The sequence below is a fragment of the Globicephala melas genome, chromosome 10 (assembly GCF_963455315.2).
Source record: "Globicephala melas chromosome 10, mGloMel1.2, whole genome shotgun sequence".
NCBI lineage: Eukaryota > Metazoa > Chordata > Mammalia > Artiodactyla > Delphinidae > Globicephala > Globicephala melas.
In genome coordinates, this window is record NC_083323.1 from 7,300,816 (window position 1) to 7,322,385 (window position 21,570).

Consider the following 21,570-nt stretch of genomic DNA (forward strand, 5'->3'; position numbering starts at 1 on the left):
GGCAGCTGGCTGGGAGAATAGGCCAACACAGAAGAAATCCCTAACAAAAAACAACTGTTGGAGAGAACGCCGTTTAACTGCTTCATTTCTCCAGCCCTCCTTTTCCTTGGCCACCTACAAAGATTTAAAACTAGTTAATCTCTAAAGCTCCTCAAGGTTGTAAAAGTCTGATCCATGAAGACCAGACACACAGAATTCAGTGTGGTCACACCATGTAGACTGCCAGTGTGGTCCATGTCCAAAAGGGAGTGGTCAGCACAGACCCGAGGACTGCAGAAAGCATCACAAAGAAGCTGGTTGTGACAGTGACCTCAGTGGTCGGCTGCATACGGTTAGGCAGACAGAGGTGTGGTGGAGAAGTGTATTTTTAGGCTGGACTAACATCTAGAACATAAAACTAGAAATTCAGCCATCTACCTGCATGACACATGTACACTGAGGATCTATTCTATACTGACCTGGCGCCAGGCCCAGAGCTAGAGAGGAATAAATAAGCCATAGTCCCTGTCCCCACAGGGCACACTCAGCATACACTGTGGCCATAATGTGAAGGGTCCCACACAGGATCACAAGATCCCCAATGCTGGGCACCGGAGGGCCAGGACTTCACAAAGGTGACCAGAAAGCAGAACTGTGGAGGAGGAAGGGTCTGCCAAGGGACTCAAGGCAGAGGGAAAGGGATTAAGATTTAATCTGGACATGGCAGATTAAAGCTGCCTACTGTCAAGGGGGAGAGGAAAGAAAAGCTGCACAGAGATCACATGATTCCTGGGAACTTTCTTTCTAAAGAAATATATCAGGCTGTACACTTAGCTGGTGGCCACTGGCAGGTGTGAGCTGCCATCACTCACGACCCCAAACTTTGGCCCAGAAGCTGCCAAAACGGCCTCAGCATTTGTACTAAGGTGAATGGAGGACACTTGGATTGGGGTCCCCTTGACGACAAAAGGCCAAGGTTGGGTCCACCTGACTCCCTCGCCCTGCTGCTGAGAGAGGCTCTCTGGCCCCTGCAGACCAGTGTGACATGCCATACCCGGGGAGCCCCTTCCTGGCAAGGGCGATGGTTTGAAAGGGCAGAGCAGTGATCTGTGGCTCTGGTTTCAGAGTGGGGCAGTGCCGGGAACCCATGCAGGGTCGGATTACAGCCTGACTCAGCTCATCTTGAAGGAAGGCCTGGAAGTGAGCCCTGGGATGGAGGTGGGGAGAAAGGTCACCTTGAGAAGGTACAAAGAGGCAGGTTTCACATACAGGATGGATGGCAAATGGACACAAACCAGCACACACCCCACAAACCAGTCAGAAGCCCTGAACAGACACCTTTGATGAAAGCTAATCACCTATCTCCACACACACACACACACACACACACACACACACACACACACACACACACACGACAGAACTGCCTATCAAGAGAAAATCCATCCTTGGGAGACCACAGGAGAACTCCTGACTGATGTGGCCATATGACCTTTGGCCCCTCCATCCTCCAGGACACCCACAATGGGCCAAAAGGCTCTGAGGAGCACTCTGTGCACTGAGAGGGGAAGAGCTCCCGGTGTGATGGGAGGCCGTGACGCAGCACAGCAGTGTGGAGCACTGGCTCCAGGGCCAGGCCGCCTGGATGCAAAGCCTGGCCCCACAATCGGCCAACTGGGTGCCCCTGGGCAAGGAGATTAACTTCTCCATGCCTCAGTTTCCTCATCTGTAAGGTGGGGACAATAAAACCGCCAATCTCACAGGGTCACGGCGAGCACCCAGTAGGTTACCATCTGCGGAGTGCCTGGCACACGGAATGTGCTCATCAAGTGCTAGCTATCCACACAACAAGGTATAACGCTTGTGGAAAAAAGCAAAACAAAAAAACAATACAATACCATAATGCTTAGAAGAAGGTGTAGCACAAAACATGTCAACCTTAAAAAGCTGGTCAGAAGGGACTATTTTAATTTCTCACACGGAGAGTGAGAATGTATAACTTGACACAGTGAAAATTAATTTTAGGGACTTCCCTGGTGGCACAGTGGTTAAGAATCCGCCTGCCAACTGCAGGGGACATGGATTCGAGCCCTGGTCTGGGAAGATCCCACATGCTGCGGACCAATTAAGCCTGTGCGCCACAACTACTGAGCCTGCACGCCATAACTACTGAAGCCCGCATGCCTAGAGCCCGTGCTCCGCAACAAGAGAAGCCACCGCAATGAGAAAACCGCGCACTGCAATGAAGAGTAGCCCCGTTCGTCACAACTAGAGAAAGCCTGAGTGCAGCAATGAAGACCCAACTCGGCCAAAAAATAATTAATTAATTAATTTTGAAAAAAGAAAATTAAATTTAAAATGAAGGCGGAGGAGTCTAAGGGCTGATGAAAATGTCATCCAATTGCCTGCCTGAGCCCCGGGCTCCCACAGGCCTGGAGGTGCTCCCTGGTTCCCTAAGGGCAGCCCGCTCCCCTGCCCACCCACAAAGGCAGGCCAGGCCCTGCTTTACCTGGTGAATGATTCCAGAGCCAGGCCTCCAGAAGCCCACGCCGTACTTGGCACCTGCAGATGCCAGGAAATTATACACTTCCTGGTTTATATCCTATGGAGACAAATCAATAACCAGGTCATTAGTAACACAGTTTGCTCATGCCTTCCCCCCTCCCCCACCCCTCCCCTCTGACTCTGAAATGCTGGCACTGTGAAGACAGGCCCTCTCCTGGAGGCCGTCTACAAATAATTCCAAAAGGGCTTGGACGCTGGCCCATAGTCTCAGCTGGCAGGCCCAGGAGAGAGAGCAGGGAACAGAGACAAAGCCCAGTTCTGTGACATCTGGCCAGGGAGTGGGTCCAAAACAAATCCCTTCCCTGCCCTGGGTCTCAGTTTCCTTATTTGTAGAAGGGTCCCTCTGGCACTCAAGTCCTCAGCCAAGGCCAGCAGTGAGGGGTAAGCATGGGACTACAGGACTAACTGGGACATGGTGTGGGGGAGGGGAACTCTCAAAGGGAAGCAGTGGGACAGAGTGGACAGCCCGGTCCCACCACGCCTCATGTTGGGTGTTGTTTCTCCACTGGCACCTCGGATGCCTCATTTGCAATCCTGGCTGACATTTACTGAATGTCCACTACGGAAATGGCACCACGCTAAACATCCTCACAACTCAGGGGAAGTATGTCACCAAGCCCATTTTACAGATGCAAAAACAGAAACTCAGAGGTGAAATAACTTGCTGGAGATCCCAGGGTTAAACAGAGGAGCCAGTGTTTGAACCCAGGCCTGTCCAACCACAGAGCTGAGGGCTACGTTGTAACAGAAATAAGGCTACCTCCCTTACAGAGACTACATCTCAGAACACCTAGACCACTGTCTGGCACACGGTAGGTGCTCAACACTGGGTAATATGTTTGATGGGCCCCAAATGAAAGACCGTGAAATGGACCATGCTCTGAACAAACAAAACAAAAAACAGGATGGTACCCACTATACCTGTAATTCAGAGACAACTTCCTCGGGGGGAAGGAAAGGCTTCCCACCACACGGATGTAGGCCAGAGTTTATCTGGAAGACATGGCATGTCCCTGGATAGGTGAGACCCCAGGGACTAAAGGGATGGGACCATAGCACACAGCACAGAGCTGCAAAGGAGGAAGTAGGAATAGAGACCTGCTAGCCTCTGGGTGTGGGACAGCCGCGCTCCAAGACAGAGGAAGGACTCACTGTGGATTCCGCTGGGCCCTCCATAAAACACTCTCAATACCGTGCAGCCCCCTTCATTTAAACTCCACACCAACCATGCATCCTTCTGAGGGCCCGTGTAGTTCCCCCAAGTAAAAGAACGGCAGACAAGAACTTAGGTATCCAAGGCAGTCTCTTTCTGATTAATAATATACCGGGTTTTTCGTTTATAAATCAGTCACCAATTGTAAAACTGGTACTGAGGGCAGGAGGCAGCTGGTTGTGTGTGAATTTGCTCATGTGTCTGCGTGTGGGAAGAGAGGCAGCGCGGCGGCCAGAGTGGTGTGGCAGAGTCTCGACCAGAACTCAGCCTAGATACTTCTCTGGTGGTCTGTATGACCCTGGACAGGTCACTCTGCCTCTCTGAGCTCCAACCAGAGAGACCCTTTACAAATACATGTAAATCTGCCCATATCCCTCTCCTGTGTAAACCCCTCAGCGACTCCTAGGAGGGCGCCCACAGTCCTCAAGGCCCTGCCTGCACCTGCCCCCACCCACCTCAGAGTTCCAGGCCCACAGGGCCCCTTCCAGCTCCACAAAAGTACCAGGTTTCTTCCTCCTCAAGGTCTTTAGGTCATCTGTTCTGTCTAGAACGTTCTTGCTTATCTGTTCACATCTCAGCTTACATGTTACATCCTCAAAAGAGGCTGTCCTTTCCCCAACGAAGTCTAAATCAGACATCTTTCTTATACTTTCAGCGTTCCACACTCTCCCAAATTGGCAGTTACCAATTTGTGCGATTGTTTAGCTTCTGTCTCCCTACTGGACTCTAAGATCCATGAGGGCAGAAGGCAGAGCCCCTGTCTGTCATGTTCACACTGAGTCCCAGCACCTAGCACAGTGCCTGGCACATAATTAATGTTCAATGAACATTTGTTAAATAAATGAGGGAATGGGTCCTGAAATCCTATGATTTTGTGAATCTCATCTCCAGAAGGTAGATTTTAAAACTATAAAGTAAGGGGAGGGCCAGACCCTGAAGGTGGTGGCCCTGCTGCAGGCAGTCATTCACCCCTAGGGCTGAAGAGGACCCAGTTCCCAGCACTGAAGGATCCCCTGTAATGTTACCAGTTACCACCACCGCTGCTGCTAACATGGAAACCACCAGACAGAAAGCTGGGCTCTTCCAGCTGAGTGGAGCCGCTGTCCCACTAGGACACAAACGAGCAGGCCAAGGTAGGAAGAAGGGGCTTGAATGGGAAAGCTGCCCTGAGCGTTTCCCATGGGTCTGAGAGGCTCTCTGAGCCGTGCTGACCCTGGGAGCCGAAGCACTTTCAATTGCATGCTCTGCTCTGTGCCCAGCCGGGCTGCAGCCCTGCCAGCATTCAGCTCCTGCCAATGGCCCCCCAAGAGCAGTGCCCACTTCCATTGCGAGGGACGGGGAGGGGGTGGGGAGGGTGGAGGCCCAGAGCTGGGAGAGACCTGCTATTGCCAAGAGTAGACACACACAAAGGCACCACAAGTAGAGCCTGGAGGAAGGAGCACAAATTTGGTTTCATAAGAGTGAGAGGAATCCAAGGGGAAAACTCTTCAGTGTGGCATCCAGCCCCTTCTACCTTGTTAAGTGAAACTCACAGAAGAAAGCCCACAAAGCGGGTCAATCAGTAAGAGAGGGCCCTGACTGGGAGAAGGGATAAGGGTCTGGTCCTAACCTCGCCCCCATGCAGGTGTGGGACTTGATGCACGCGCCTTGGTCGCCTCAAATTTACCAACAGCGACACTATTCGCCTCCCTCCCTGACAAGGTCCCCAGGGGCCAGGCGAGAGCACGAGTGATCACATGTGATGGTGGCAGCACGGGAACTAAAAAGTCCCTTCTCCAGAGCAAGCGGCAATAGGTATCAGAACCCGACATCTGCATCACTTTTCTTATAAAGTATTCTGTTTTATTACAGAAGAAGGACCTGAAAAGAATACCTTTATTATGGTAAGATTAAGGATGATTTTTGTTTTCTTTAGGTTTTCTCAGTATTTTCTAACAGCTTCACAAAGGGCAAATGGTATTTTTCAAAGTAGAAGAGAGCAAAAATAAATTAAAAAAAAAAAAAACTAAACCAAAGAGTCCATTAGAATTTGGGGGTAATGCCCTAGTTCAAGGGTTTTGTCTCTCATCCCATGTCACACCCACCGGCCCCCTCCACGCCCCTCCCACGCTACCTTCGGCTCACCTTGGCCCGACGCAGGTCTTTCTCACCCCCGAGCTGGGCCTCGATCAGATGGTCACAGTGGATGGTGGACGGCACAGCCACCTTGGGCAGTCCACTGCTGATGAACTGCAACATGGCCATCTGGGCCGTGGCATCCTGCATGGCCACGCGGTCAGGCCGCAGCCGCAGGTAGGTCTTGCCTCGCTCGATCTCCTGGTGGGCCGGGTCATCCAGGTGTCCATACACGATCTTCTCTGAGAGGGTCAGAGGCCGGTTCAACCTGGCGGGAGAAAGGAGGGATGGCCTGGGACCAGCTGCATGGGCCCCCGTCCGCCACAGCCATTCCCTCTCCGCACACACGGCGGGCACCCTGCACCCCACGAGGGTGGAGACGAATCGGTGCTGCTCACTGTGGTAGCTCCAGCACACGGCACAGCACCTGGCACTCGCTAGGTCCAAAACCACTTGATGAATGCCAACATCACAAGAGGCGGCACTGTTTTATTTTTCCCTGAAGTATATTTGCTTTTTCCAGTTAATTGCTATTATCTGACGGGCACCTATTCCGTGTATGTCTCATCTTTTAATCCTTACTGTATCCTTGTCATTTAGTAAAACAACCATGAGGTAACAGAGACCCAGCAGAGTGATGTTCGAAGCTCAAGTTCGCAGCCAGAGTCTCACCTTGGATGCTCTATTTCTCTCTGTTCACGGCCACCTCCCCCGTGCACTCAGCCCCACTGAGACAGAGACTCTGCACCAGCACCCCTCACCCAACCTGCCTCACGCTCCGCCCGCAACCCTCCGCCTCAGGTGCTAGAGGCCTTGTTACCCTATTACGCTAAAGCCTTTCCTGCTGGCTCCACTCGCTCTCACCCCATGAAGACAGGTGTGGCTGTCAGCTCTCAAGAACAGAAGCTGCCTCTGGCCTCTCACGAGCCCCTCTTCCTAGACCCTGTTTCCTCGTCAGAGCCCCCGGGGAGGTGCCGCCCGGGCAGGACTCAGCTGCCTCCTTGGCACAGCCTCCCCCCCACCCGCCCCCACCCCCGCACAGACTGAGCCGGGCGCGGGTCAACTCCCACCCCCCCTCCCCTGACCTTGAGGCTCCCTGCTGCTGCTTGCCACTGCAGCACAGCTGCCACCCCACGTGCCTGGACCTCACACTCTGCCTCCCGCCGTTCTCAAAGCTTAGGCCAAACCTGAAGGCTCCTCGGGAGGGGCACAGTTCCACTCACACCCAACGAGCCACAAAAAAAAATATATGGGACGAGGAGTCAGAGGCTCTGGGTTTAGACCTGACCCTAGTACTAAACCCACCGTGTAACCAGATAAGCCACTGCCCCTCCCAGGGAGCTCCCAGTCCGTCTCTGAAGTCCAGGGCTCGTATTGGAAAGAGATAACAGATAGCACTTATATAGCACATACTTGTTTGTAACAGCTTTATTGAGATATAATTGGTGTGTAATTAACCGCACATGTTTAAAGTACACGACTGGTAAGTTCTGACATATGAGTACACCTGTGAAATCATCAGCACAGTCAAGATAATGAACACTTCCATCACCCAAAAGTCTCCTTGTCCCCTTTTATAATCCCTCCCTTCTGCCCCCATCCCCAAGCAACCACTCACCTGCTTTCTGTCATTATAGTTTTATCTTAGCACTTACTTTTAGCCCAGAGCACTCTGATGTATATAACTCACTTTATCCTCACAACACAGATGAGCAAACTGAAGCACAGTGAGGTGAAGTAACTTGACCCTCCCTGGTCATGAGCTAGTTACTGAGTGGAAGAGCTAGAATGCAAGGAGCCACTGTGGCTTTATACTGTCTCTCAATAACATCTGGAAACTCAGAACAGGGCCCGGCCTGCAGTTAAGTGTTCCATTACTATCATTACTGCTGTTGCTATTACCAATACGACTCTGCTGGGAAAGCAGAGAAATGTCCTTCTGCTAGTCTGGGTTCTAGCCCCTCACTCCCAAGTTTACCTAACCCCTTGAGAGCAAGAGTTTCCTAGGGTGCCGGCTCTGTGGGCAACAGCAGAGCAACTGGCAATTCTAAAAATCTCTCAGTTCTGCTGTCATGAGAACCTTGAATAAAAATAGCACTGGCCTGAAGTACAGCCTGCCCCCTTTTTGTGGCAGCATCTCCAAGGCTGGTGTACAGGCAGTGACTCACTGCACAGCCCCTCCTTCTGCGTCCAGGGGAGGTGAAAAATAGCACATGAGCTTTAAAACCAAAGACCTTGACAGCAAATGCCTGAAGTTGTATAAAAAAGCCTGACAATGACAAAAGCCTAAGGACGAGTTCATCACCACATTTCCTTGAGGATTAACTGAGGATGGCAAGGTGGGTCCTCTATGTCCATCTGTCCCCCACTTCACTGGATGACAGAGGCCCAGTTCCCAGGAACAGAATCAGGCCCCTCTGTCACAGGGTGGAGGAATCGTCCCCCTGCAAATCCCCTGGCCCTCTAAAACACTCTTACATCTATTTTAATCCACTAGCATCTTTTTAGAACAGCCTCACTTATGCTTTCTTTCTCTATGGAAGGGTTTCTCAACTATGGCACAACTGACAGTTTGGGCCAGATGACTCTTTAGTGTGGAGGCTGTCTTCTGCACTGTAGGATGTGTGACAGTTTTTTTGGCCTCTACCCACTAGGTAACAGTAAACCACTCCCCACCCCAGGTTATGACAACCTACAATGTCTCTAGACATTCCCTAGGGGACAAAATCGACCCCTCACCCCACCTCCAGCAAGAACCACTCTTCTATGGCAACAATGAAAATGGAACATCTCTTGTCTGTACTAATCTGGAAAATGCTAAAAGTTATTGATTGGACTTTCTGGTTAGTGCAGAGTTGGAATAAGAAGGCAAAGGAAAAATTTTAGGGGGAGGGTTAATTTTGCTGATAAAAATTAAAACCAAAGGGCAGTTTTTTGATTAATTTTTTTAAAGCAAAGACAAAATGGTGAACACTTTTTTGTCAAGTTATCTCAAAGCAAGCTTCTATGTTAACTCTCCTTCTAAGCATGATAAAGAGCAGGGGAGAAGTGTTTTGCAGACTAAAGCAAAATCTATTATTTTTCCACTGAGCTGTGATCTGAGAGCTCTAAGAATAAATAGTGTTTTCTGGTGAAAAAGTATTTTATAAGGTTGCACAGTGATGAGGACAGTGGTTTCAACCCTGACTACACATTAGAACCAGATGGGAACCTGGCCAGCACTTCTCACATTTTGATGTGCACTCCAGTCACCTGGGGCTCCTGTTAAAACTGCAGATTCTGACTCAGTGGGTCTGGGGTGAGGCCTGAGGCTCTGCATTTCTAACAAGCTCCCAGTGCTCTTGTTGATGCCGATGCTGCTGATCCATGGGCCGCATTTTGAGCAGTAAGGCCTACACCACCTGAATCAGATGAACATCCTTGATGTGCATTAAGAGGTCTTTATTACAATTAGGTGATGCCAAGTTGCAGGTACAGCAGATAAAGACTAAGATAGTCCCTTACCTGTAAAACTGAAGTGAGGATACCAGTAAAGAGGAAGCAAAGTGGCAACAGAGAGCAAGTGTGGCACAGTGGCCAGAGCACTGGATGAGAGCCTGGAGACCAGGTCCCATCACTCACTCACAGTGTGGCTTTGTCCACCTGAGCCCATTCGTCAGCTATTACTGCGGATGGGGACACTGTGTACTCATACTGGTTCTCTCGTCCTCCCAGGGCCATGTCACCAGATAGGCAAGCGCGCAGCTGTCTGCAGCCATTCAAGTTTCAGGCGCAGCGCTGGTTGGCGCTACCAGCCCCCACTCCGCGTCCTCTTGTGGTATCTTATTCATCCCTCCTGTGCCAGCATCTAGCCCAGAACCTGGCACACAGAACAGCAGTGCAAAGACAGCTGCCATTTTATCAAATGAGCAAAGAGAGGTCCAGAAAAAAAATATGCTCAAGACCCCACCTGAGATTCCTGCTGAGTCTCAAGGCTGAGCTCCCCCCTGGGCTTACGCACTGAAGGGGAAATATATGTATTTCTGAAGTCACTGGGCCCGGCAGATCCCAGAGAAATGGCCCAGGGCTAGTCGTCTGTCCTGGAAAGAGTGGGTGGAAGGTTCGGGCCACAGCACCGAAGAGTGCCTGAGACCTTCCCTAGGGCCCACATCTCCAGGCTTCTTGCTAACAGACTTTTCCTTGGCAGAGAGGACAGAAGGTCCACCACTGATCTGGAACACCCTTCCTCAGCAGGGACCGCTGTACCCTAAATGACTCAATCCTGCCACCACCACGACCAACCATCCTTCCCCAAGCACCTCCTACGCTGCCCGAAAGGGGCAGGCGGCACCAGAAGCACCAACACCCTCTCGCAGTCTCCGCAGCTCGCCCTGCAGCCTTACCGTTTGCGGACGACGTTAATGTTCTTCTCGAGCAGGTCATAGCGGATGTACTCAGTGGGCTCAAAGTGGCTCATGGCCACCTCGGCCCGCTGGCACAGGACCGAGGCCACATGGTACTGCCGCACACCCAGGGCTTTCTGCAAGAAGAAGGACAGCAGCGACTGTCAGTGGAGTATTTAGAGCGGTCCACCCCTGAGAGACAGCGCAGAATGGTGAAAAAAGCAAAGAATTCAAGTGTCAAGAGCTATTCAGTGACTGCAGCCTCAGTTTCCTCACCTGAGGCACAGGGATGAGACAGTAGCCAAAAGGAACACAGCCTGTGGTAGCAGAAAAGTGTAAGGGATTTACAGTCAGAATTTCTGCATCAAAGTCAAATTCTGTCCACTTAAGAAAATCCTCTATCATCTGAGGACCAGAAAAGTTGGGCAATGGGGATACAACCAGCTGTAGCGATCATACAGTTACTGGGAAGGTTGAAGGAGAAAATATGTGGACGTTCCCATTAAGCTCTGAAGCACCACCCAAATGGTAGCTGCTATCCTGCCTGCCCTATAAGTTCCTTGGGGCTTGGCATCAAGCTCTGTCTGTCTTATTCATCTGTATCTGGACTACCTGGCACATATTTGAGATTTAATAACTAATGGTTGAATAGATGGAAAAATTAGTGAGGAAAACCTATGCATGAGCTTTGGATGTTTCCTCATCCCTTGAAAAGGTGGTGCCTAATCCTGCTCCCCTGGAATGTGCAGCAGACTCACCGACTGACTGGACAGAATGGCACAGTGATACCAGGGGACCTCTGAGGCTAGGCCGCAAAAAGGATTGCTTCTGCATGGCTCTCTCTTTCTTTGATGGCTCTGGCGGAAGACAGTCACCACCGCTGTTAAAACATTTCAGCAGGGCTTCCCTGGTGGCGCAGTGGCTGTGAGTCCGCCTGCCGATGCGGGGGACACAGGTTTGTGCCCCGGTCCGGGAAGATCCCACATGCCGCGGAGCGGCTGGGCCCATGAGCCATGGCCGCTGAGCCTGTGCTCCGCAATGGGAGAGGCCACAACAGTGAGAGGCCCGCGTACCGCAAAAAACAAACAAACAAACAAAAAAACAGTTCAGCAGTCCTCAGAGAGGCCCACCTAGAGAGGAACTGAGGCCTCTTGCCAAAAACCAGCACCACCTTGCTAGGCGTGTAAGCATGCCATCTTGCAAGCCAGTGCTCCAGCCTCAGCCCAAGCCCTCAGATCACCAGGGCCCTGACCGACAACCTGGACTGCAAGTTCTTGAGCGACTCTGAGCCAGAACCACCAGCCAAGACGCTCCCAAATTCCGGGCCCACAGGAACTGTGAGCGAGAAACGTGTGTTGTTGTTTTAATCCTCTAAGTTTGGGAGCAACGACTTCTTATGCAGCAACAGATAAGCAACTGTTATGAAGGGGTCTGTATTAGTTCATTTTAAACTGTGGATGACAAACTTCACAGGGTCCATTTTGACCAAGGAGGAATAGATGAACCCAAAGAAGCGACAGAGGGAAAGAACAGTGGTGTTCGCCATCTAGGAAGTCATACCCTTGGGCAAGGAAAGAGGCAAAGCTCAAGCCACTGCCCCAGGCTCCCTTCTATATGTCACCAGAACATTTAAAGCCAAATCCTGCCGACCTCAGCATCTAAACCAATACAAATGCACAGCTGCCACTCGCTGTTCAGGTGGCCGGTGAGGAAGGCAGACCCTATCAGGAAACAGCACCCCACCCGCCACCCCCTGACCTGCCACAGCAGAAGCGACCTCCCAGTGCAGACTGCAGATCCACCTGCCCTCCAGCTAAAAATCCACCAGGGGACCCTCACTCTCTGCCCTACTGGGTAGGGGTGAAGAACTCACCAATCAAAGGACTTTCCTTTTTTTTTTTGGCTTCACAGCATGTGGGATTCTAGTTCCCCGATCAGGGAACAAACCTGTGCCCCCTGCAGTGGAAGTATGGAGTCTTAACCACTGGACCGCCAGGGGAGTCCCAAAGGACTTTCAACAGCCTGTGCAGAGGAGGAATGTGGGACACTGCAGCTGCAGGTACGGCCGCTGCTGCCTGCCGCTGCCATTACAGTGGGAGGCCCAGTGCACAGCGGCAGTCGGGGGGACCTGGACTTCAACCTGGCAAGCCATTTACTACCTGAGCCATCTAGGACAATTTACCCTCTCTAAGTAATCATTTCCACACAGTGCTATTGTGAGGGCTAGGAGGTAACAGAAAGTACTTGGCACGGTTTCTATTATTACCCCTGTGCATTTATAAGCATACATTCAGCCTCCTCTGTGTTTTTCACACAAATGAGAAGCTATACAAGTTGTTCTGCAACTTGCTTTTTTCATTTATCAACATATCTTTGACATCTTTCCAATGTTTATACACAGATCTATCGCTCTCTTTTTGTAAATTAATTGCCCTTAACTTCAGTTTCCTTAGAAATAAAAATGAGTAGAACAATACCTAGTGTCTGGCCCAGTAAGCAAAACAAATAACTGTAATCATAATTATAGTGTAGAGAAAAGGTAAAGTAGCAAATTCCTAACAGTAAGGGGACAATTAAGCAATCTATGGACACATATCAATACTTAAAAATAGATTTAAGTAATAATGCCGATTGGAAAAAAAAAGGACAAAATAATATGTTCATACAGAATACAACTCTGGGATAAAAAAAGAATATTTATTAGTGCCTAGTGTGAGATGAGCACCGTGTTAAGCATCTAATCCTCACAGCCGCCCAGTGAAGCGGCGTCTATGATTAGCCTATTTTCCAAGTGAGGCAACTGAGGCTCTCATGCAGTGACCAAGGCCACAGAGCAGCAACCAGGACCCAACCCAGCCTGACTGGCCCACTTTCTGCTATTGCCCCAGGCCCTCACCCGAAGCTTTGCCCCTAAAATGGAGAAAAACTCAATAGTGTTAATAACAAATCAACCAGCTACATGCTCAATCCTTAATCATGACACTGCTCTGCTTACCAACTATGTGCAAATGTCTGTTCACAACAGCTAGCGCTGCCCAAGAGGACTTCCTGCCACGATGGACACGTCCTAGATCCTCACTGTTCAATACAGTAGCCACCCACCACGCGTGGCTGCAGGGCACCTGAAGTGTGCTGAGGTGACTGAGGAGTGGAATTTTTAATGTTACTCAACTTTAATTAAAGTTAAGTTGCCACATGGGACGGCTCAGGTTTATACATTAATAAGGATGGAAAGAGTTTTTAGGAAGCCTGAACAACCTGAATGTTCATCAAGTCAATTTTTCTAAAAAGCTATTTGGACCCCATCCCATGCCAGGAGTTCATCATCCCACACGACCACCAATCCATTTCTGAAAAATTTCAAAATATTCTCCCTCTCTCTGTTTCCTTGCACAGTCTGCTTTCTCAGGTGGCGGGGGCGTCTGCCCTCTGGACGGTATGAAATAAACGCAACCATCTTTCTCAGGATATTGCTTCCCAGACCTGAGGTGCAACAGAATCTCCTGAGTTTGTTAAAAATACACAATCCTGGGACTTACCTGGTGGTCCAGTGGTTAGGACTCGGCACCTTCACTGCATGGGCCTGGGTTCAATCCCTGGTTGGGGAACTAAGGTCCCGCAAGCCACAAGATATGGCCCAAAACAACAACGTAACCCTAAACCTTACCCAGGTCAATAACTCAGCTGAGGGCGGGGGTCCCTCAACTATCTGAAGACAGGACTTACTGTCCTCTCTAAACTCCCTCTTCTCTAGGCCAAGGGTAGCCCTGAGTTTTTTCAACTTTTCCTTTACGTGGCATGTTTCTAAGTCCTGCAATAGCCCAACCATGCCCTGTGCTGAGGGCAAAGGGACAGTCACTTCCTTTGCTGAGCTCGTGGCTGTCCACCTCACTGCTGACACATGCATCACTCCCTTCCTCCTAACCCCTCAATAGCCACCTTCCTCACTGACCGCTCAAGCCACACTGTACTACAGACTTGGTTTTCTGTGCAGAGCTCTACCTTAATCTTGGTTTAATTTCAGCACCAGTTTCTGTCTACCTCCAGCCCTCTGTGGTCTATAGGAGTCTGGGTCAGTCACCCCAGGTCCTGACAGGCTGGCCTTCCCAGTGCGTGTCAGCCACACACACAGTAAGCACAACTCTCAGGCTGTTCATTCAAGTCTCAGTACAAATGTGACTCATTCCAGGCCAGGCTCCCCAGGGTGGACGTTTGGTCAAGCCAACAGTGATCTATTTAGTGACAATCCCCAGGTCCGGGTCTTCAACCCACAACAATAACCACCTGACTGAAATGTCACTAAGCCATCGCTTCTGTTTCGCGACTAGGGACAGCCTGACTGACCCGTCAGTTGCCCTACAGAAATCAACACTCACACTCCGTTTCACTAATCTAATCGCAACAAAAAAGTAAGAAGATGTTAGCCTGGCTGTGAGACCTTAAGCAATTCACTTTGTTCCTCCAGGCCTGAGTTTTTCACACCTGTAAAGGGTGAAATCTCAGCCCTGTTCCCTGCTTCAGAGCCGCACTGTGAGAGGTTTAAAGTGTATGAAATGACATGTATAACTCTGAAGAGGCTGATCACACTAATATGCTTACCCAAAGACTGACTTCAAGGGCAAGGGTACCATGTATCATTCATTCAGGACCACATATATCTCACATATAAAATGAAGACTAGGCTATGGGTAGTCTTAGAATAAAAATAAAACAGCCTTACTTATTAAGTACCTGCTCCATGCCAAGCATTTTCTGTGCCTAATTTTGAATTCCATAGTGGTACAAGGTAATTGTTATTCCCATCTTACAGATTTGGAAACTGAAGATCATAGAGGTTAAGTCAGAAATCTTACATGTGACAGTGAATCCAGGATGCAAGTACAGACCTGTCTCTTTCTAGGATAAGCCAATTCCCCTAGATTCTGCTACCCGCTAACCCCACATAGCCTATCCTTTCCCATTGGAAGGTAGCATGGTGTGATGGTTCAGATTGAAGACCTGTAGTCAGACTGCCCAACCCAGCAGCATCACTAACCTGCTGTGGCCCTAGAGAAGTTATTTAGCCTCACCAAGCCTTAGCTTCCCCACAGAGAAAATGGAGATAAACGTGTTAATAGTAAATGAAATAGTCTACTTTAAGTGCTTGGCACAGAGCGGGTTCATATGTGCTCAATGTATGTGATTTTTTTAAATTAATTTATTTGTTTTTATTTTTGGCTGTGTTGGGTCTCTGCTGCTGTGCGCAGGCTTTCTCTAGTTGCGGCGAGCGGGGGCTACTCTTCATTGTGGTGCGCAGGCTTCCCATTGTCGTGGCTTCTCTTGTCGCGGAGCACGGCTCTAGGTGCATGGGCTTCAGTAGTTCTGGCGCACAGGCTTAGCTGCTCCGTGGCATGTGGGATCTTCCCGGGCCAGGGATCGAACCCATGTCCCCCGCATCGGCAGGCGGATTCTTAACCACTGCACCTCCAGGAAAGCCCTCAATGTATGTTATATTGTATTATTTTCATGGAGGAGACAGACACACAATTAGATGTGATGAGGTTGTGCTCCTTTTCTGGATTCTGGCAGAAGGGGTATCCTCTTCTTTTGCTTACTGAAAACATAACTTTTGGCTGATCAGCATTTTTCAGAAGCCTTAGCTCATCTGGGCCTTTGACATTCTTGACCCCTTTCTGATGTATTCCAGCTGCCACAGTGTTTCTCCTTAGTTACTTGCCCTCCTTCCAACTTTGGCTAAGACATTCTAAAAATCTAAGCTGAGCTCTGTAGCAGCATCTCTTCTGTCTCTCCTTCAGACTACTTGCAATTTGTTAGAATTTGCCTTGGAAAACCTCCCATCTCTCTGAAACCCCTTCTGCTTACGGGATCCTGGCAGAGAGACCTCATCTATTTGGTCTCTGAATAATTCAGAAACTTGCTTTCCTCCAGGGCACCAAACATGCTGAACTTCCGTAGCCAGTACAAAGTCTAAAGGGATCTGCCACTGGGCCTTTGCACATGCCGTTTCTTCTGCTTAGAATGTTCTCTGCCCACCTCCTTCTCAATCTACCCTTTGTGTAGGTAATTCCCATTGATCCTTCAAGTTCCAAATTAATTTCACTTTCTTAGGGAAACTTCTTGAACTCTCAGCCCAAGCAGAGCCTCCTATCATCTATGCCCACTTACTACTTTCTGACGTTCATTCGTGAGATGATATCTGCCTCCACTAGTCTGTAAGATCCACTAAGGGAGGGATTGTGTCTGTTCATTCATAATAAAATTCCCCATGCCTGAACACCAGGTCTGATACACATGTGCTACATAAATATCAGTTAATTAAACCAATGAATGTTGCTTTTACTTTACCAACCAGTTCTTCCTTATTGAGCAAGGTTAAATACAGAGCAAGTTTGGTTAACCTTGTGAGAACAAATAGTTAACAGGACAAATCAATAATTTGCCAGGCTCAGATGCTTGTGGTTAGACTGTAAACAGGTTGAACGTTTTTGAAAAACAATTAGGCAATACCTATTAAAATGTAAAACGTTTGTACCTTTTGACTAGCTTTCCCTCTTCCAGGAAGCTATCTTATAAAAATACTCACTTAAATGAGTGTAGAGACTAGCAAAGACGCTCTCTACATCACTGTTTTTACTTATTTATTGAGACAACTGTTCTTTATCTAGCTTCACATTTGGATTGATGGTCTTCGTTGCCACGTGCGGGCTTTCTCTAGTTGCGGCAAGCGGGGCTGCTCTTTGTTGCGGTGTGCGGGCTTTTCATTGCGGTGGCTTCTCTTGTTTCAGAGCACAGGCTCTAGGCGCGCAGGCTTCAGTAGTTGTGGCTCACGGGCTCTAGAGAGCAGGCTCAGCAGTTGCGGCGCACAGGCTTATTTCCGTGGCATGTGGGAGCTTCCCAGACCAGGGTTCGAACCCGTGTCCCCTGCACTGGCAGGTGGATTCTTAACTACTGTGCCACCAGGGAAGTCCCCAACACTGTTTTTAAAAGAACAACACAATTGTCCAAAAATAGGGCACTGATTGAATAAATTCTGGTTCATCCACGAAGGAATGCCATTCTACACCTTTTTAAATATTCAAGAGTAAGATGATGGTGGTGGTCTAACAACATTGTGAATGTAGTTAACGTCACTGAAGTGCACAGTCAAAAATGGTTAAAATGTCAAACTTTATTATGTATTTTACCATGATTTAAAAAAAGAAGTAGAGGGGACTTCCCTTGTGGCGCAGTGGATAAGACTCTGAGCTCCCAATGCAGAGGGCCCTGGTTCGATCCCTGGTCAGGGAACTAGATCGCACATCATGCTGCAACTAAGAGTTCGCATGCCGCAACGAAGGAGCCCACCTGCCACAACTAAGACCCGGTGCAACCAAATAAATACATAAATAAATATTTTTTTTAAAAGAATATTTAAAAAATAAAAAAAAATTTAAAAAGAAGTAGATCTACCTTTACTGGCAGGAAAAAAATTTCATGACACATTCAATGAAAATAAGAAATAGCAAAATAGTGCCATGGTATGGGCCCATTTCTGTATAATAACAGTAATTAACAAATGTAAATATGTTTAGAAAAAAATAGACATGATATGCCTAAACTGTTCACAGCAATTATCTCTAGAGATTAGAATTATGGGCACTTTTATGTTCTAGGCTAAGTATTTCTGTAACTTTTAAATGCTGCATGATATATGTGAGTTTCTTTTGTAATCAGGGGGAAAAAAAAGAATGAACAAGACAAATTGGTGCAGAAAAGCATGCTGACTGTAGTGTAGCATACACAGCAGGATCAGTCAGGAGCACTTAGACAATAATCAAGCGTTCTGGTTTTTAAAAATGTGCAAACCCTTTGTTTCAGCAAGTTAACTTACAGGAATTTATCACGACTAAGTAAAAGGAAAAAAATGTACCTTCACACTAGAGGAATCTGGTTACCACCAGCTCAACCCAGAGATCAAACAGCATCACCAACAGCAAGACTACCTTACATTCGTGCCTCCCGATGGGACAGCGTCACCTATGAAGAATTCTTGTCAAAAAACGTTTAACCTGAATCTAAGAAAGCTTTGGGACCTTACTTCCAGTTTAAGGGAAATGTAAGGAATAAAAGAATAATCAATTACATCCAGAATGCGAAAGGTCTACGAGAATCTGGGCTAGTCCCTTTCAAGTCAATGTCATGGGGAAAAACGGTGTGTGTGATGGGGTGGGAGTGGGGAGGTGCTGTTCTAGATTAAGAGACTAAAAAAGTAAAATCAGGGCTTCCCTGGTGGCGCAGTGGTCGAGAGTCCGCCTGCTGATGCGGGGGACATGGGTTCGTGCTCCGGTGCGGGAAGGTCCCACATGACGCGGAGCGGCTGGGCTCGTGAGCCATGGCCGGTGAGCCTGCGCGTCCGGAGCCTGTGCTCCGCAACGGGAGAGGCCACAACAGTAAGAGGCCCGCATACGCAAAAAAAAAAAAAAAAAGAAAAAGAAAAAAAAGAAAAAAATCAATGCAGCATGAAAATTTTTTTATCAGGTCTTGATTTGAAAAGAGATAGCTACCAAAGACATTTTTGGGAGAAGTGGGGAAGTTAAGAAAATGATACTGTAGTTATATAGCTAATTGACTTAGTTTTAAGAGATAAATGTTGAAGCTTTTAGGAATGAGGTGTCACAACGCCTTTAACTTCTTCTGAAATGGTCCAGAAAAAAAAATAATAAAAAATATGTAGATGGGGGGGGTGGGATGAATTGTGAGACTGACACATATACACTATCGATACTATATATAAAATAGATAACTAATGAGAACCTATTGTATAGCACAGGGAACTGTACTCAATGCACTGTGGGGACCTAAATGGGAAGGAAATCCAAAAAAGAGATATATATAAACGTATAAGCTGATTCACTTTGCTCTACAGTAGAAACTAACACAATATTGTAAATCAACTATACTCCAATAAAAATTTAAAAATATATATACAGATGAAGCAAATAAGGCAAAATGTTGATAACTGTTGACTCTAGATGGTAGTTATATGGGTGTTCTTTGTACTATTTTCTACTTTTACTTATGTGTAAAAATTCATGACAAAAAATCTTTTAAGTAAGGCATCAAGTATGGTTAAATCCATGCGCTAGACATAATGGCTTAAATTTCCTTCTTGATTTTTTTCTAAATTTTCCAAATTTTCTACAAATGAATCATTATAATACTTCTTATAATTAGAAAGAATGTAACCAACATTAGTTTTTAATTAAAAAATGCTCAGAACCAAAGATAAATATCCTTGCAGACTGCTTGCTGTGGACTAAAAGCAAAATAATTCAATCTTTTCATAAAGCAGCTTGTCAATAAGACATCCACAGGAACATCCATACCTTTGATTCAGTAATTCCATATCTGAGACTCTATCTTCAAGAAATAACTCCAAATATGTAAAGGAAATGAACATTATAAAAAATGGTTTAAGACAGAAAATTATTTTCTCCTATAATTCCCCAAATTTGTATTAAGGTAATACTGTGTGGATGGAAAGAGACTGACAGCAAGCTGTTTTTAGCTGATGTAGAGAGAACCAAAGTTCCCTAATATCACTACAGGTTTCTTCTTGAACTCCAATTTTGAAATCCAACATTCGGGTGAAGGTATCAAGCTCAGAGTGCCCGCCCCATGGGTCATTTCTCTGTGTGCAGTATGGTGGACAGTGAGATTCCCCCTGTGACAGGAGGTGGTGGGGGCCAAGATGGAACATTCAGGGGTTGGGAGTCCAGAGATCTGGCCTCCGAGTTCGGTCACAATGCACCCCTGTACAAATAATCTAGCCTTTCTGTGCCTTCTTTTTCACTTCTTTCTTTTTTTAAAAAAATATTTATTTATTTGGCTGCGCCAGGTCTCAGTTGCAGCTCGTGGGATCTTCGTTGCCGCATGCAGAATCTTTAGTTGCAGCATGTGGGATCTTTAGTGGCGGCATGCGAACTCTTAGTTGCAGCATGCGGGATCTAGTTCCCTGACCAGGATCGAACCTGGGCCCTCTGCACTGGCAGCAAGGAGTCTTAGCCACTGGATCACCAGGGAAGTCCCTCCATTTCTATAAAATGGGAGAAGCAGATCATTCTGGCTGCATCAAAATCACCTGGGAGGTTTCACTGAAACAGCTTCTAGGCCCTAAGGGCTCCCAGACCTCTCAATCAGAATCACCTGAGGTGGAGCCTTAAACATCAATAAAGATTACAGGTTACGCTGATACAGCCATATCTGGTAACCACCGGACTAGACGTTCTCCAAAGTTCCTTCCAGCTCAGAGATTCTATAAATATTCCTCCCCAGTAAGCAGGCATCAGATAAACCCACTTACTCCCAAAGGCCTAGGGGAAAGCATAGCAACGGCAGAACAGATTAATCTGTACCAAGGAAGAAAACCCCCAGAGCTCAGGTCTTTCTGGAGTAGCCACAGCCTTCGCCTTCATTTACACACAGATGTGGATGTAAAGGTATGCATATGTGCACGCATCAAATGCAACCCAGCGTGGTGTCACAGAAAGCACAGCAGATTCAGAACGCTACCCATTTATTATTAGCTCCCTGCATGGTCAAACTGTTTACTCTATTTTAAAATACTTATAAAATATGGAGAATAATCCCTGTCATTTAACAAGTAATGCCAGAAATTGTTTCCACATGGCTCCCAAACTTTTTCAAGTTAAGGCCCACGAACAAAGTAATTCTTTTTGGTAAACAGACCAGGTTGCTGCTGGAAGACAACTGGCAGCCTTAGTTGCTGGGGGATGCGGGGGGTCATTATCTCTGCACACCTGTATGTTATTCGCTACGGCACACCTGGGGAAAGCTTAGCTGTACCACACTAGACTCTAGAACACCACCACGCTCTCCCTGCCCTCAAGACCACAGTACGGTGTGATAAGACAAACAGAAGGTGTGGTAGTGTGTTAGAGTGGCTATTGTATGCGTTCGGTACAGGGGAAATACGAGTGGTCGAGTGAAAAAGAGGCTAAGGCCTCCTCAGGGCTCAAACAAGATCTTGTTTGGGTTCAAATCAAAAACATTGGCTACAGATGCAAAAACCAGAGAGACTGAGTGATCTGCTCAAAATCACATGGCATTTGTGGAGAGTCATCAGGGAAGGAGGAAGTCATTCAAAGTCCACTGTATCCTAGCAACATCCATATACTGGCCACAGGATGTTCGGAGCTAAAAGGAGCCTTTGAGAGGGGACTTCCAAATTTTGACTGAAAACACACAGGCACAAAACACATTTTATGTTGTGGCCCAGCAGCAGGTACTGAGAGTGTGTGTAATTCACACGAAGTT

General features: G+C 47.8%; 1 protein-coding gene across 1 annotated transcript in view; it reads right to left on the reverse strand.

Annotated features, from left to right (window-relative positions):
* The window catches only part of ACO2 (aconitase 2), a 52,198-nt gene that overhangs the window by 13,462 nt on the left and 17,166 nt on the right, over positions 1 to 21,570 (reverse strand). Inside the window, exons 2-4 of the mRNA XM_030855808.2 lie at positions 10,255 to 10,391; positions 5,882 to 6,140; positions 2,489 to 2,581 (exon numbers count right to left, since the gene is read on the reverse strand). Of these exons, the coding sequence (XP_030711668.1) occupies positions 2,489 to 2,581; positions 5,882 to 6,140; positions 10,255 to 10,391 (489 nt within the window). The remainder of the gene's footprint in view (positions 1 to 2,488; positions 2,582 to 5,881; positions 6,141 to 10,254; positions 10,392 to 21,570) is intronic.